The sequence below is a fragment of the Gopherus evgoodei genome, chromosome 19 (genome assembly GCF_007399415.2).
Source record: "Gopherus evgoodei ecotype Sinaloan lineage chromosome 19, rGopEvg1_v1.p, whole genome shotgun sequence".
Lineage (NCBI taxonomy): Eukaryota > Metazoa > Chordata > Testudines > Testudinidae > Gopherus > Gopherus evgoodei.
The window spans coordinates 8,392,323-8,405,595 of record NC_044340.1 but is presented as its reverse complement, the minus strand read 5'-3'; the positions used below and the strand labels follow the sequence as shown (position 1 = coordinate 8,405,595).

Genomic DNA, 13,273 nt, shown 5'->3' with positions numbered 1-13,273 from the left:
TAGGAATGAACAGGACACACCTCATCTAATCTCAGAGAGAATCAGCAAAAGTTCCCATTAGCTATACACAGAGTTCAAACATCTGACATCAAGCTGACTCAACAGATAAGCAGTGCAAGCCCATGAAAGGTCCTGAACACACGCACACACACACACACACACACACTCACTCACTCACTCACTCACTCTCTCTGTCTCTCTCTCTCTCTCACACACATGCACACAGAGCGCAAAAAGTATTGGTTATGATTATGCTTGCAGCTCAGGGCTCCTTGCACCACTGCCGAAAATCAGAATAAATCGTATGGATTCTTATGTAGCACACAAGTAAAAAGATATACTGCGGAGTTAACCCATGGGAGTGGCTTCATCTGTGTGCACATGCAGTCTGTTCACAGACATGAATGGCGGATGCCAACAGCTGCAGAAGTATAGCATTATAGTTAAGGTTGATAGAATTAGGATTTTTAATTGCACCTTGTGTCCTCAGCATACCCCAGAGCTCTCCACGAAGCAGTGAATTAGACACTGACAGTGGAATTATTATGCAGGCAAATGCAGCAGCTGTTAAACATGCTCAGTAGCTTGCTCACAACCGTGAAACCGGTTTACTGAGGGATGCAGTTTTCTGTAGGACCAAGCAGGCTTTAGGCTAATCTCTTTGCAATGTGCTGATAGAGATCTTCCATTTCCATCAAACACCATCTGAAATAAACAGTCACAAATCCCATAGCTGTACAGAGAAAAGGATATTTCTTTTTAAGTGTAAGACCTATTGGTATGAGTGTAGGAAAAAACTGTTTATTGAATTAGCACAGCTTTTTGATACTGCTGCCCACCACAGGGAAAAGAGAGGGGAAAAAATCTTATCCTGCTGTTGATATTGTAGGCCTAGAGGTGTGTTATGATCGGTGAAGAGTATTGTTGTAACATGCTACCAAAGAGTGTAGCAAAGCAAAACTGGCACTTGTAGAAGCTATGTTTAAACCATGTAACATTTCCCATATTTACAGATAAGCAAACACTTTCAGTTTCCCATTTCAAATTAAAAACTCTGGTGAAAATAATGCTAATCTGTGTCCAAGTCATTTTAATTATTCAAATAAATCAACAGAAATCCATTGGCTCTTGCCAGTTCATTATGATTCTGTTCCCTGTAGGGCAATCCCACTTTTTCAGAGATGTCTCTCTAATCTTAGAAACTGTATGAAATACATAGTGATTGATTGTTTATTTCAAACTAAGATTTGCAAACTGGGTCTCACTTTAAATCTCTTCTCATTTGTTTTTTTCAGAAATATTTTTAAGCAATTGCTATTAGCATTAGTGGTAGCTGTCTTTGATCCCAGTGTCAAAAGGATCATAGAATCAGGTTGAAAGGGACCTCAGGAGGTCATCTAGTTCAACCCCCTGCTCAAAGCAGGACCAATCCTCAACTAAATCGTCTCAGCCAGGGCTTTGTCACGCCGGGCCTTAAAAACCTCTAAGGAAGGAGATTCCACCACCTCCCTAGGTAACCCATTCCAGTGCTTCACCACCCTCCTAGTGAAAAAGTTTTTCCTAATATCCAACCTAGACCTCCCCCACTGCAACTTGAGAGCATTACTCCTTGTTCTGTCATCTGCTACCACTGAGAACAGTCTATCTCCATCTTCCTTGTAACCCTCTTTCAGGTAGTTGAAAGCAGCTATCAAATCCCCCCTCATTCTTCTCTTCTGCTGACTAAACAATCACAGTTCCCACAGTCGCTCCTCGTAAGTCATGTGCTCCAGCCCCCTAATCATTTTTGTTTCCCTCCGCTGGACTCTTTCCAATTTTTCCACATGCTGCTTGTAGTGTGGAGCTCAAAACTGGACACAGTACTCCAGATGAGGCCTCACCAATGTCGACCAGAGGGGAATGATCACGTCCCTCGATCTGCTGGCAATGCCTCTACTTATACAGGCCAAAATGTTGTTGGCCTTCTTGGCAACAAGGGCACACTGTCGACTCATATCCAGCTTCTCGTCCACTGTAACCCTAGGTCCTTTTCTGCAGAACTGCTGCCTAGCCGTTCGGTCCCTAGTCTGTAACAGTGAATGGGATTCTTCCGTCCTAAGTGCAGGATTCTGCACTTGTCCTTGCTGAAGTTCATCAGATTTCTTTTGGTCCAATCCTCTAATTTGTCTAGGTCCCTCTGGACCCTATCCTACCCTCCAGCATATCTATCACTCCTCCCAGTTTAGTGTCATCTGCAAACTTGCTGAGAGTGCAGTCCACGCCATCCTCCAGATCATTAATGAAGATATTGAACAAAACCGGCCCCAGGACTGACCCTTGGGGTGCTCCATTGATACCGGCTGCCAACTAGACATTGAGCCATTGATCACTACCCATTGAGCCCGATGATCTAGCCAGCTTTCTATCCACCTTATAGTCCATTCATCCAGCCCATACTTCTTTAACTTGCTGGCAAGAATACTGTGGCAGATCATATCAAAAGCTTTGCTAAAGTCAAGGAATAACACGTTCACTGCTTTCCCCTCGTCCACGTGATGGTGGATGGTGACTAAACTAAGGAGCCAGCCACCTTCAGTCTTCTCCTGCAATATACTCGATGGCTTAGATTTTTAAAATATCTAAGCTCATTACATGTTTCAGAGATGGGCAGGTGGTTTTTGAAGGAGTCTTTACTCTGACTCTAAAGAGGGTGGTCTTCCCTGGCTGATCCTACTGCCATGAACGCATAAACATGTTGTCTGTGTTTACTGAACTCATCTTGTTTCCCTTGATTGTTCTCTCTTTCTCTAGGTGATAAGGGTTTTTCTTATTACAATGTTTTTCCTTGTCCTTCTGCTAGTCATTTGTACCAGGACAAAATGAGAAATCTAAAGTGAATACAGAGGAGTTGGTTTAAAGGTTCTAGGGAAAAGGAAGGTGTTGTGTAGGTAAGGAAAGCGATTATGGAACTAAGAAGCTGCAGAAATGACCTGTGGAGACATCAGGAAGGAGAAGGAAGAAGAATAATCATAAAATAGAAAAGACTCTAAAATTTAGTTGTCTTGAGGATAAGAGAACCTGGATGAGATAGCAATGTTGAGGAAGCAAAAGAGAATAAGATGAGATTTCAAGGGTAGCGTGAGTCAATTGTACTTGAATGATGATCAATAGCAGGCAGAGTTATCTGATGTGTTAAATTTCTCTTTGCTCCATCTGAGCGTTGCATCACTCCTGCATGTCTTACACCACTACTTCTGTGTTAAACATTCCACTCACACATTAAGGAATCTGGAGAAAACTAGCTCATGATTCATGTGCACAAAAAGATCAGCTACGTTGCACCGTGTCTGGAAATTTTGAAAGGGAAAGTCCAGATTGACAGTGTGTGCATTTGTGTGCAGATAATGTCTGATAAGTTACGTCATGTCTGGCGGAAGAGTCAACAGTCACAGGATGAAGATAAGATCAGAAATAAGATCACGGGCAGTTAGAAGTAATTTCAGGAGTGAGGGAGCTGATTCCACATGCTCCCTCTGAATATTATAAGGCAAATGTCAAGTTTTTATTACTTCACTTGAGGTGGCTAATTTCTCCCACTCCCTAGTCTCCGTCCTGAAAGCTTAAACTGTAGATGAATTTTCATGTTTGACAAGAGATGTCGTGTTTCATTAGTGCCAGAATTATACCTAAATACAGTGTCACATAAAATCCCTGTCATGGGGCAGTTGTGGAGAAGATTGTCATTGTGTTAGAGCTAGTAGCCTCCATCTAGCAAATGGACTCTTGTTAGAACCACTTTCCAGGCCTGGGTATAACAAGACAGGGTAAGCAGAGCAGAGTAGCTAAAGACCAGGCTGATTGGATTATTCATTGCAAACTGTCAGATTTCACATTGAATTTTTACATCCCCACTGAGTAACTGCATATATTTGTCGAATGGGAGCCTTCCAGCCGGTACATACTCATTCACACACAAACATCCAAGTCCCTTCCACATAATAAACCTTTCTCCCTTGTCATTCATGTGAAGAAACTGGTCGCACAGGTGTTTATGTAAAAGCAAATATGAAAGAATACAAATGTGGTTGGATTGAATCACGGATCAGATTTATGAACATGTCTGGGAACTCATCTTTCTAGTTTTCACTCCACTCCAGTGAAATGGCTCCATAAGGAACCCATGACTTTAAAAAAAAAAAAAAGTCTCCAAATGTCAGCCCTTCCATTGTAGCAGCATCTTTCCTGATAGATGGCAAAGATGCTCTAGTGTCTGTGATGCAACCCACTTCCACCCGTGGAACAAGGCGACCACTTAGTGTTTGTTTTTAAGACGTAAAGTGGAGTTTTTAATGACATTTTCACTGATCTTTATGTTCAATGTCCTTAATGAATCACAACATCCACTATAAGATTATTCCCTAAACACAATCTCCTCCTCATTAAGTGTCACCCTCCTCAATCTCTTCAGTGTGGTGTTTTCCTTCCTTCCTTTCCTTCGTCCTCTGTTCTTTCAGTCTTCCACTCCATCCCCACAGCCCCCAAGAACTAAAACCCTGGAAACAATCATTTCTCTTTGCCGCTTTTGAGATGCAGTGGCACATTTTGCCATTCTTGATAAGATCTTTGTTGAGAGACAGACCCATGAACCCCTGACCTTTCAAAAGTCCCCTCTAACCTGTATTCCGTACAAAGCACTGTTAAAATTTGCTCATTTAAATCCTAATCCTGTTTGGGATTTCAAGAATGTATAGCATTTCCCCAAAGACCCATAGATCTGCCTTAGATTGGTCAGGATAATGAAACAGACTATTAGTTGAGAGTGTTTTTTTCTTTGTGCATAATTTTGCAGTGTAGAAGTTTTCAGAGTAAAATAAAATGTTTGAATGCGAGAGAGCAAGGCACGTTTATGTGAACTGAGCACAGGTTTGCAAACTAAAGTCTTTAAAGGAAAAATTGTAGCTTCTGTTTGTTGCTCTGGGAACCCAGTGCTGGAGGCTACCATCTGGCTGGAGAGAGAGGTCACTAGTGACACAGGCATTGTGAAAGAGCCCGCTGGATGCACCTCTAGTGACGACATTTCTCAGCCAGACGGCCACCTCCATCTACAGGATCTGAGGTGCCAATTGCATAACATCTTAGACAAAATTGTATCTGAGTTTATTCCTGGCAACAAAAAGTTCCTACACTATGAGCAGTTGTGCTGCTTTGCTGAGTGGAAGGGCTGCACTTTACCTGTAAGTATGTGACAAAAGTGTGTGTGTGTATGTGTTGGCCATTCCCTCACCTAGCCCTGCATTTTCTTGCAATGCTGTTGACATTAGGGTCCCTCGATCCTTGCATGCCAGTAGTACCAAGGCTAGGACTGTGCCTTGCCCTTCCGTCAGTGGGGAGATTCTTTGTATCCTCTTTTTCCTGTCTTGCAGCCATGCGGGGCTGAGCACCTTGAAGCACAAAGAAAACTCTAGAGGGGAAAAATCTGAGTCCTCATGCTGCTAACTCTGACTTGTGCCCACAGTCAGTGTCTGGAGTATTTATTATGCAGATTGATGTCTGTAATTCTGTTAGGAAATTGGTCCATATTGTCTGTTGTATACCTGTTGTGGGTTGTGCCTGCCCTGTAGTGCCCCCTGCTGAATTAGCGTGGTGCTGCTTGTATTCCATGTCTCAGTTTCTCTTCTCAGGAAGCCCATAATTACTTCAGGCACTCTTGATGCATGACTTAATAATATTCTCCTTGGGGCTTGTTTATTATGAAACCTCACACAAAAGGTTCCATAACAAAAAGTCCCAGATAAACAAAAGGTCCTTCTGGCTTTCTGGAGCCTGCCCTGTAGCCTCTGTTCCCAGTCACCTCAGGGTTATCTTCTCAGTGATTATGTCTGTCTTTATGGCAGGAGCCCAGCCCTCCTCTTAGAACTTAGGTAGCTCAAGCAGTTGTTGTCCCTCTCTCTTACCAGAAGTCCCCAGCTCTCCTCCTGGAGCTGGGTTGCAGTTTATTCCTGTGTCTTTTCCTTACAGCAGGAGCTCTTGCCCACCTCCTGCAGCTGGGTAATTAAAGCAGTTGTTGTCGCTCAGCTGTCTCCACTTGGTCCTCAGGCTAGTGATTCAGGATACTTGAGTTGGGATTGGTCCTGCTTTTAGCTGGGGGTGGACTAGATGACCTCTTGAGGTCTCTTCCAACCCTGATATGACACTGCAGGAGCCTTCTTTTATTCCCTTCAGTGTCTGCAGGCATCTGCCCTACGTGAAGGAGGGGGTAGCATTTATGCTCATCCCCTTGTCCCAACTCATCCCCAGTTGGGAGAGAGGGGAGCCTTGCCCCAGGCCTTTAAAGAAGCAATACCAGGGTTTCCTTCCAAAGCTTGTTTGCTCCCAGGACTGTTTCCTCTCTCCCAGTATCTACCAGGTCCTTGTATCTATAATCAGGCCTTATAACACTTGAAGAGCCAGACCAGGAGGCAGGGTGGACTGGCCTTAAGGAGCAGATTATGTTCCAGACATGACATTGTGACAAGGTAAAGTAGGATGACTATATATTATAAAGCAGCGTTTCCAAAAGGGTGATTCAACTTGTGTATTGGTGATGTGGTGGTGGTGGTGGTGGTAAATATTTTAACCAACAAACTCGTTGAGCTCTTGTTGCTCACAATTTTTTTTTTGTAATGGTTCATTTTTATAATAGCAATAAGATACATCCAGGCAATGTAATACTGCCCTATATCTGTATGGTAGAGTGGCTGAAGACACAAGATCTTATCAAATTATCCTGTGATACAAGGAAATATGGCAACACCCTGGAATGTCTTAATAATAATAATAATTTCTTTACCCTTCTGTAGACCCTTTTACTGAATGCTTTGCAAGCATTAATTAATTAAATGTCAGACCTCAGCTGCAAAGAAAGAATCATTATACCCATTTGAGGAAATCGCTTAGGCACATGCTTAACTATAAGCATGCACTTACATACCCGCCTTGATTTGCTGAATCAGGGTCTTACAGAGGAGTAAACCGAGATGCTGAGAAGCAAGATAAGTGTGTATTTATTTTATGTAGGTGTTGAAGTACAGCAAAACCTGAAGCAGGTCATTAGTGCAAGGGCTTATCCCGGCATTGTTGTTTCAAGCAAATTTCATGCATGGTGTGAAGGCTCCTAAATTCAGCTTGCGTTATGGCCTTGAAATATGATAGAAAATAAAATTGAAGATTGCCTTTAAGCCACAGTATGAATCTGTGCAATCAGTGGTGCTTCTCTGCACCCTGATGAAGGGTCTATTGTTGTGATGTGGTGTTTGGCATATGCGAGTGGGGGAAGATGACTCTCTGCATTAGATAATGGGTGATGATGCTTTTGATGCAAATAGAAAATAAAGGGTGGGGTTGATTAGGTTGTCAGACTTGAAGTCCTTGTTTGACACTGTGCAAAGTAACATCATCCTCTTGAATTCTATTACCTGGAAAGGTGTTTTATATAGTTTATATGTGGCTTAAATACAATTTTTTAAAAGAAGTGTTGGGGACTCCAGAGAGGGGGAGAGAAGGAAATGTACACTCTTCTGTCTGCCAAGAAGCAAATGCAATACAAACTAGAGGTGGCAATGGGAACAGAGTAAGTAAATTAAATTAAACTCTTCCTGGACTTCCTGATGTTATATTAGTGAGGGGCTTTTCTCTCCGCTCCACCTCAGTCACTAATGTAATTGTCTGGCAAACAGCATATGTGAAACCAAAGATGTTAACTTGTCAATAAACCAGTAAATTATTATAACAAAACCCAAACTAGTGATGCTGTTTTAAAATTGCAGCTTGCTTGCCCATCATTGTGTAAATTTTCAAGGGACGTGCATCCATCGGATGAGATTGAGCCTATCCTTAGCTTATGAAAAAGAAAAGTTTTCATTTTGTTTGGTAGCTGCTATTAGAGTAGTAATGCCTCCTGTTTGCTTAGATTCTCTAAGGTGTGAACAGTTTCCCCATAAAGATGCTTAAGAGCTTTGTGTGTGTTCCCATGTTGGCATCATGAGATATGGTGGGTCTGGCACAAAAACTAAGGCTGAAGTGTAATTACAGTGGTAATAGAAACATTATTTATGATTGTGTCACAATAACCCAACCTCTCCCCACTTGATTTAAGATGTGCAGCAGTCTTTACCTTTAGATGACCTTGCATTTATCTAAGTATATATCATCCCCACTATTAATTTTAGTACATTGCCAAATCCTTTAATCCTGGATCATGCTCTAACAGTGCCCTGCTGCATCTGTTGCTATTAACTCTTGGACTGAACTCATTATTTATACAAAATCCTGAAAACTTTGTATGGAAGGCAAGGAAGCAGATTTAAAGTGGATCAGAGCAAGGCATAGCAAAGTTAGATGCCTGCAAGTCACCAGGGCCTGATGAAATGCATCCTAGAATACTCAAGGAGTTAATAGAAGAGGTATCTGAGCTTCTAGCTATTATCTTTGGGAAATCATGGAAGACGAGGGAGATTCCAGAAGACTGGAAGGGGGCAAATATAGTGCCCATCTATAAAAAGGGAAATAAAAACAACCCAGGAAACTACAGACCAGTTAGTTTAACTTCTGTGCCAGGGAAGATAATGGAGCAGGTAATCAAAGAAATCATCTGCAAACACTTGGAAGGTGGTAAGGTGATAGGGAATAGCCAGCATGGATTTGTAAAGAACAAATCGTGTCAAACTAATCTGATAGCGTTCTTTGATAGGATAACGAGCCTTGTGGATAAGGGAGAAGCGGTGGATGTGATATACCTAGACTTTAGTAAGGCATTTGATACAGTCTCGCATGATATTCTTATAGATAAATTAGGAAAGTACAATTTAGATGGGGCTACTATAAGGTGGGTGCATAACTGGCGATAACCGTACTCAGAGAGTAGTTGTTAATGGCTCTCAATCCTGCTGGAAAGGTATAACAAGTGGGGTTCCGCAGGGGTCTGTTTTGGGACCGGTTCTGTTCAGTATCTTCATCAACGATTTAGATGTTGGCATGGAAAGTACGCTTATTAAGTTTGCGGACGATACCAAACTGGGAGGGATTGCAACTGCTTTGGAGGACAGGGTCAAAATTCAAAATGATCTGGACAAATTGGAGAAATGGTCTGAGGTAAACAGGATGAAGTTCAATAAAGATAAATGCAAAGTGCTCCACTTAGGAAGGAACAATCAGTTTCACACATACAGAATGGGAAAAGATTGTCTAGGAAGGAGTATGGCAGAAAGAGATCTAGGGGTCATAGTAGACCACAAGCTTAATATGAGTCAACAGTGTGATACTGTTGCAAAAAAAGCAAACATGATTCTGGGATGCATTAACAGGTGTGTTGTAAACAAGACACGAGAAGTCATTCTTCCGCTTTACTCTGCGCTGGTTAGGCCTCAACTGGAGTATTGTGTCCAGTTCTGGGCACCGCATTTCAAGAAAGATGTGGAGAAATTGGAGAGGGTCCAGAGAAGAGCAACAAGAATGTTTAAAGGTCTTGAGAACATGACCTATGAAGGAAGGCTGAAACAATTGGGTTTGTTTAGTTTGGCAAAGAGAAGACTGAGAGGGGACATGATAGCAGTTTTCAGGTATCTAAAAGGGTGTCATCAGGAGGAGGGAGAAAACTTGTTCACCTTAGCCTCCAATAATAGAACAAGAAGCAATGGGCTTAAACTGCAGCAAGGGAGATTTAGGTTGGACATTAGGAAAAAGTTCCTAACTGTCAGGGTAGTTAAACACTGGAATAAATTGCCTAGGGAGGTTGTGGAATCTCCATCTCTGGAGATATTTAAGAGTAGGTTAGATAAATGTCTGTTAGGGATGGTCTAGACAGTATTTGGTCCTACCATGAGGGAAGGGGACTGGACTCGATGACCTCTCGAGGTCCCTTCCAGTCCTAGAGTCTATGAGTCTATAAGGGGTTGGTTGTGACCCTGAAAGAATGATCTCTTGAGAAGTTGGGAAGAAAAGGTGACTCAGTTACAGAATATAAGTCTTTAGAACTGGTACCAGCAAAATGAAGTTAGGAACTTGTCGAGACAAGTGCAGCTAAAAATGATCTCCTTTAAATGGCAGTTAGTAATGTTTGTTGTTAACCTGGCAAGATGGCGATGTCCTCCTGAGCATCTGCCGTGTTTCTTTCTCTGGAAAGAAACAGCTGAGTGGAGTGCGTCCTGAGATGTCTAGAAGCAATGATATACCTATCTTGGTGTTTGCTGTAGAGACTCTGAAAGTAAACAGTGCTGAAGCATTCATTCCCTAATGTGCTCCCTGAGCTGAAAGCTGCATTGTTTCTGTAATAGGGCATTGTGAAAACAACTGCGAGAGAAAAATGCACAAATATATTAGTCTGCATTTAAATTCATTTTAAGAAAAGCAATAAAAATAGAAGATATCTGTGAGTGTAATATATCAGCAGTGGAAAAGACATCGGTATTGCTAACATTTTGAATTCAGCTGAGTGATATATCAAGAGCCGAAGAGTGTTTCCCCTTTCATAGTATGCACAGTGTTTGAAATTAACCCCGGTGTAGACTAGAAAACGGCTTTGCACCCCTCAAATTTCACTTGAGCCTGCGGGCCATCTCATCTGTGTGCCCAAATGTATATTTTGTTGCAAGCTGAAATATTTGTGTCCTGTGGAAAAAGCTTTCAGATTTATAACAAAGTTTAATGTATTGCACAACACTAATTACTCAGCTTATAGACTTTCTGGTTACATCGTTTTTGAAAAATCATAGTTATACTAATCCATGTATGCGTTTCATACAGTTGTGGAGCAGTATACAAACAGGCTTAAAAGAGAAAAGATAACTAACACATGGCTTCTTTCACACAGTCATTGGCAGTATACGCAGCTTTAACTGTACTATCTTAAATATTTTGCATTCATACCCTGTGTCTGTTTTTCTTGTCACACAGGTGGGATTCTTTCCGAGTGAGTGTGTTGAGCTAATTAATGACAAAGTTCCTCAGTCTATGACCAACTCTGTGCCAAAACCAGGTAGGTGTGTGTGTGCAGTTATTCAAAACATTTTATGGAAGTTCTCTCTTCCATGCTCCACATTTTATCACTTCTTTTACACTTCTCATGATCTGTTTTTCACTGCATCACCCATATGTTCCACTATGTTGGGTGTCTTGCATTCTGTTTGTTTCGTGAGCTAATATCAATGTGCATTTCATGTGTGTTCTGAAATATTTAGACGTCCAAGGTTTTGGGGTCCCTTCCACAACCTCTGGGTACGCTCCCTTCACCAGTCCTGCTTTTGATGCCTTTGTCAGAATGTAGTACGTTGTTGGTTTTTTTGTATGGAATGTAGGGATGATCCAAAAACTGTTATGTCCACTTTGATACAATGGGGAAGATAGATGCAGTGGGACCTGGGGCTGGAGGGACACAGGGACACTCAGCAAAACTTGACTTGTAAAGTGAATTAGTTAAACCTCATTAAATCCATGTGTGGGCACTCTTATTTAGAATTAAAGTGCCCTTAATTTGGTTTAGCTTAATTCACTTAAATCAATTTAAACAGAATTGAGGCCACTATCACATTTCGAATAAAATCATCTACACAGGAATTTAATGTGGTTTAACTAATCCACTTCAAATTCATACTGTTAGTTAATTTGGATTAATTTTCCTGATAGCCCCTATATAGACAAGCCCTTAGATACAATAGGACTCAGATCCTAATCACCCCTGATTCTGGATCTGCAAATCCAAAGCCCAAACCCACCTTTCTCATCCCACTAATCTTCTGGATAGCTAGGTGTTGTATGAAGTGCAGGACCATTATTGCGGGAATGCATTGATCAAGGAAAAATTAAATGGAGAAAAAGATATTAGACCTGATTCTGCCTTCAGTTCCACTAGTCTAGTTCAGGGCTAACTCCGCTGACTGGTGCTTGTGCATGCACAATCAGTCCTCATTTATTTCTGCACCTCCTAATGATACTGAGATTCTTTGCTCTGTTTTCTTAAAAAAATCCTGCTTTAAAAGGTCACCCTAACTGCTGTCTCTGGGTCAAGGGGGAAACATCTTGAAATCACTGATCTGTCTGCATTAAAATGGTGCAGTGCAGCAGCAAGTAATCCCTCTAGAGTAATTGAGTGATAGGGAATGAAGGATTTTCCCCTTTTCTGGGGAATGCCTGGGAGAACACTCATCTTAATGATGCGTTTTATCTGCCAAGAGTGCAAATCTGATGACACTTTTTAAAAAAATTGTGGTTCCAGGAATTGATTTTACTAAGTGACATTCCTTTTGGCAAATTTCATTTTAGTGCTCGGGGCTTGTGGCTCACCAGTAGTCATGATCGCTAAGGTATCTATGCAGTGCATCAATCTGCATTCTTTTTGAATGTTCAGCCATTCAAAGCATATTTTCCACTGTTGCCTCAGTCTCCCTGCCCTGCCTTCATCCTCTCCAGGAACGTGGGAATGCACTTGTGTTAGCTTCTCTGTTGCACAGCTCATTAGCAAGTCAAGTCATTGCAGCAGGTGTGCGCTTAGTAAATCCAATATTCTTTCTCAAAGCTTGAACTTGATCTGTAAGTACTGCAGTCATTCACTTCTCCAACCATGTTTTTATCAGTCCAAATATGTAGACAAAGGCATCTTTAGACCCTAATATAAGCTTATTATTATATTTATCATTAAATATGGCTCAGGCAATTAAATTAAATTTGATGAATTGCTGTTAAGTAGTTTCTTACTAAGCCTTAATGAGAGATAATGAAGCAGCTTAGATTAATATATCGTATTTGGCTTTAACAGCACATTAAAGAGATGTTTCTTTCACAGTCAAAGAAAACATTTGCTTTAGATTCAGTATAAAACGCGCAAGTTCTGTTGCAGTTAGTACCTGAAAGAATTATTAGGTCTCAGTGTTAACCTTCCGTAATAGTTGCCCCATAAATACAGTAGGCCCCAAGGATACAGGATTTACTTAAGGCTACCAAGAAAAAAACCAAAGCCGTATCTTAAGCCTACATTCAACAGAACCTGCACGTTAAAAATAGAATCTTGATTTACCATCTGTCTCATTGTAAGCAACCTGGTTTGTGAATGAAGGTATTTACATTTATTGTAGGCAGCACAGCAGCCTGCATATCTGGAAAATCAAAAAATATTTTTAACCATGGTCAGTTTTTTAGGTTCTTCTCAGAAATGACCTAATATAGAAGAGCTGCTTAGATAGGACAGGCCAAACCTAGTGCCTAAGGGTAACATTTTCAAAAGAGCCTAAGTGCCATTGACTTTCAGTGAGACGTGGACCCAGAT

The 13,273-nt window shown here is 41.3% G+C and overlaps 1 protein-coding gene across 7 annotated transcripts in view; it reads left to right on the top strand.

Moving 5' to 3' along the window:
* Nucleotides 1-13,273, top strand: part of ARHGAP32 (Rho GTPase activating protein 32) — a 409,701-nt gene that overhangs the window by 302,084 nt on the left and 94,344 nt on the right. For all 7 annotated transcript variants that reach the window (XM_030538283.1, XM_030538282.1, XM_030538279.1 and 4 more), the window contains one exon: nucleotides 10,909-10,990. In XM_030538283.1, the coding sequence (XP_030394143.1) occupies nucleotides 10,909-10,990 (82 nt within the window). The remainder of the gene's footprint in view (nucleotides 1-10,908; nucleotides 10,991-13,273) is intronic.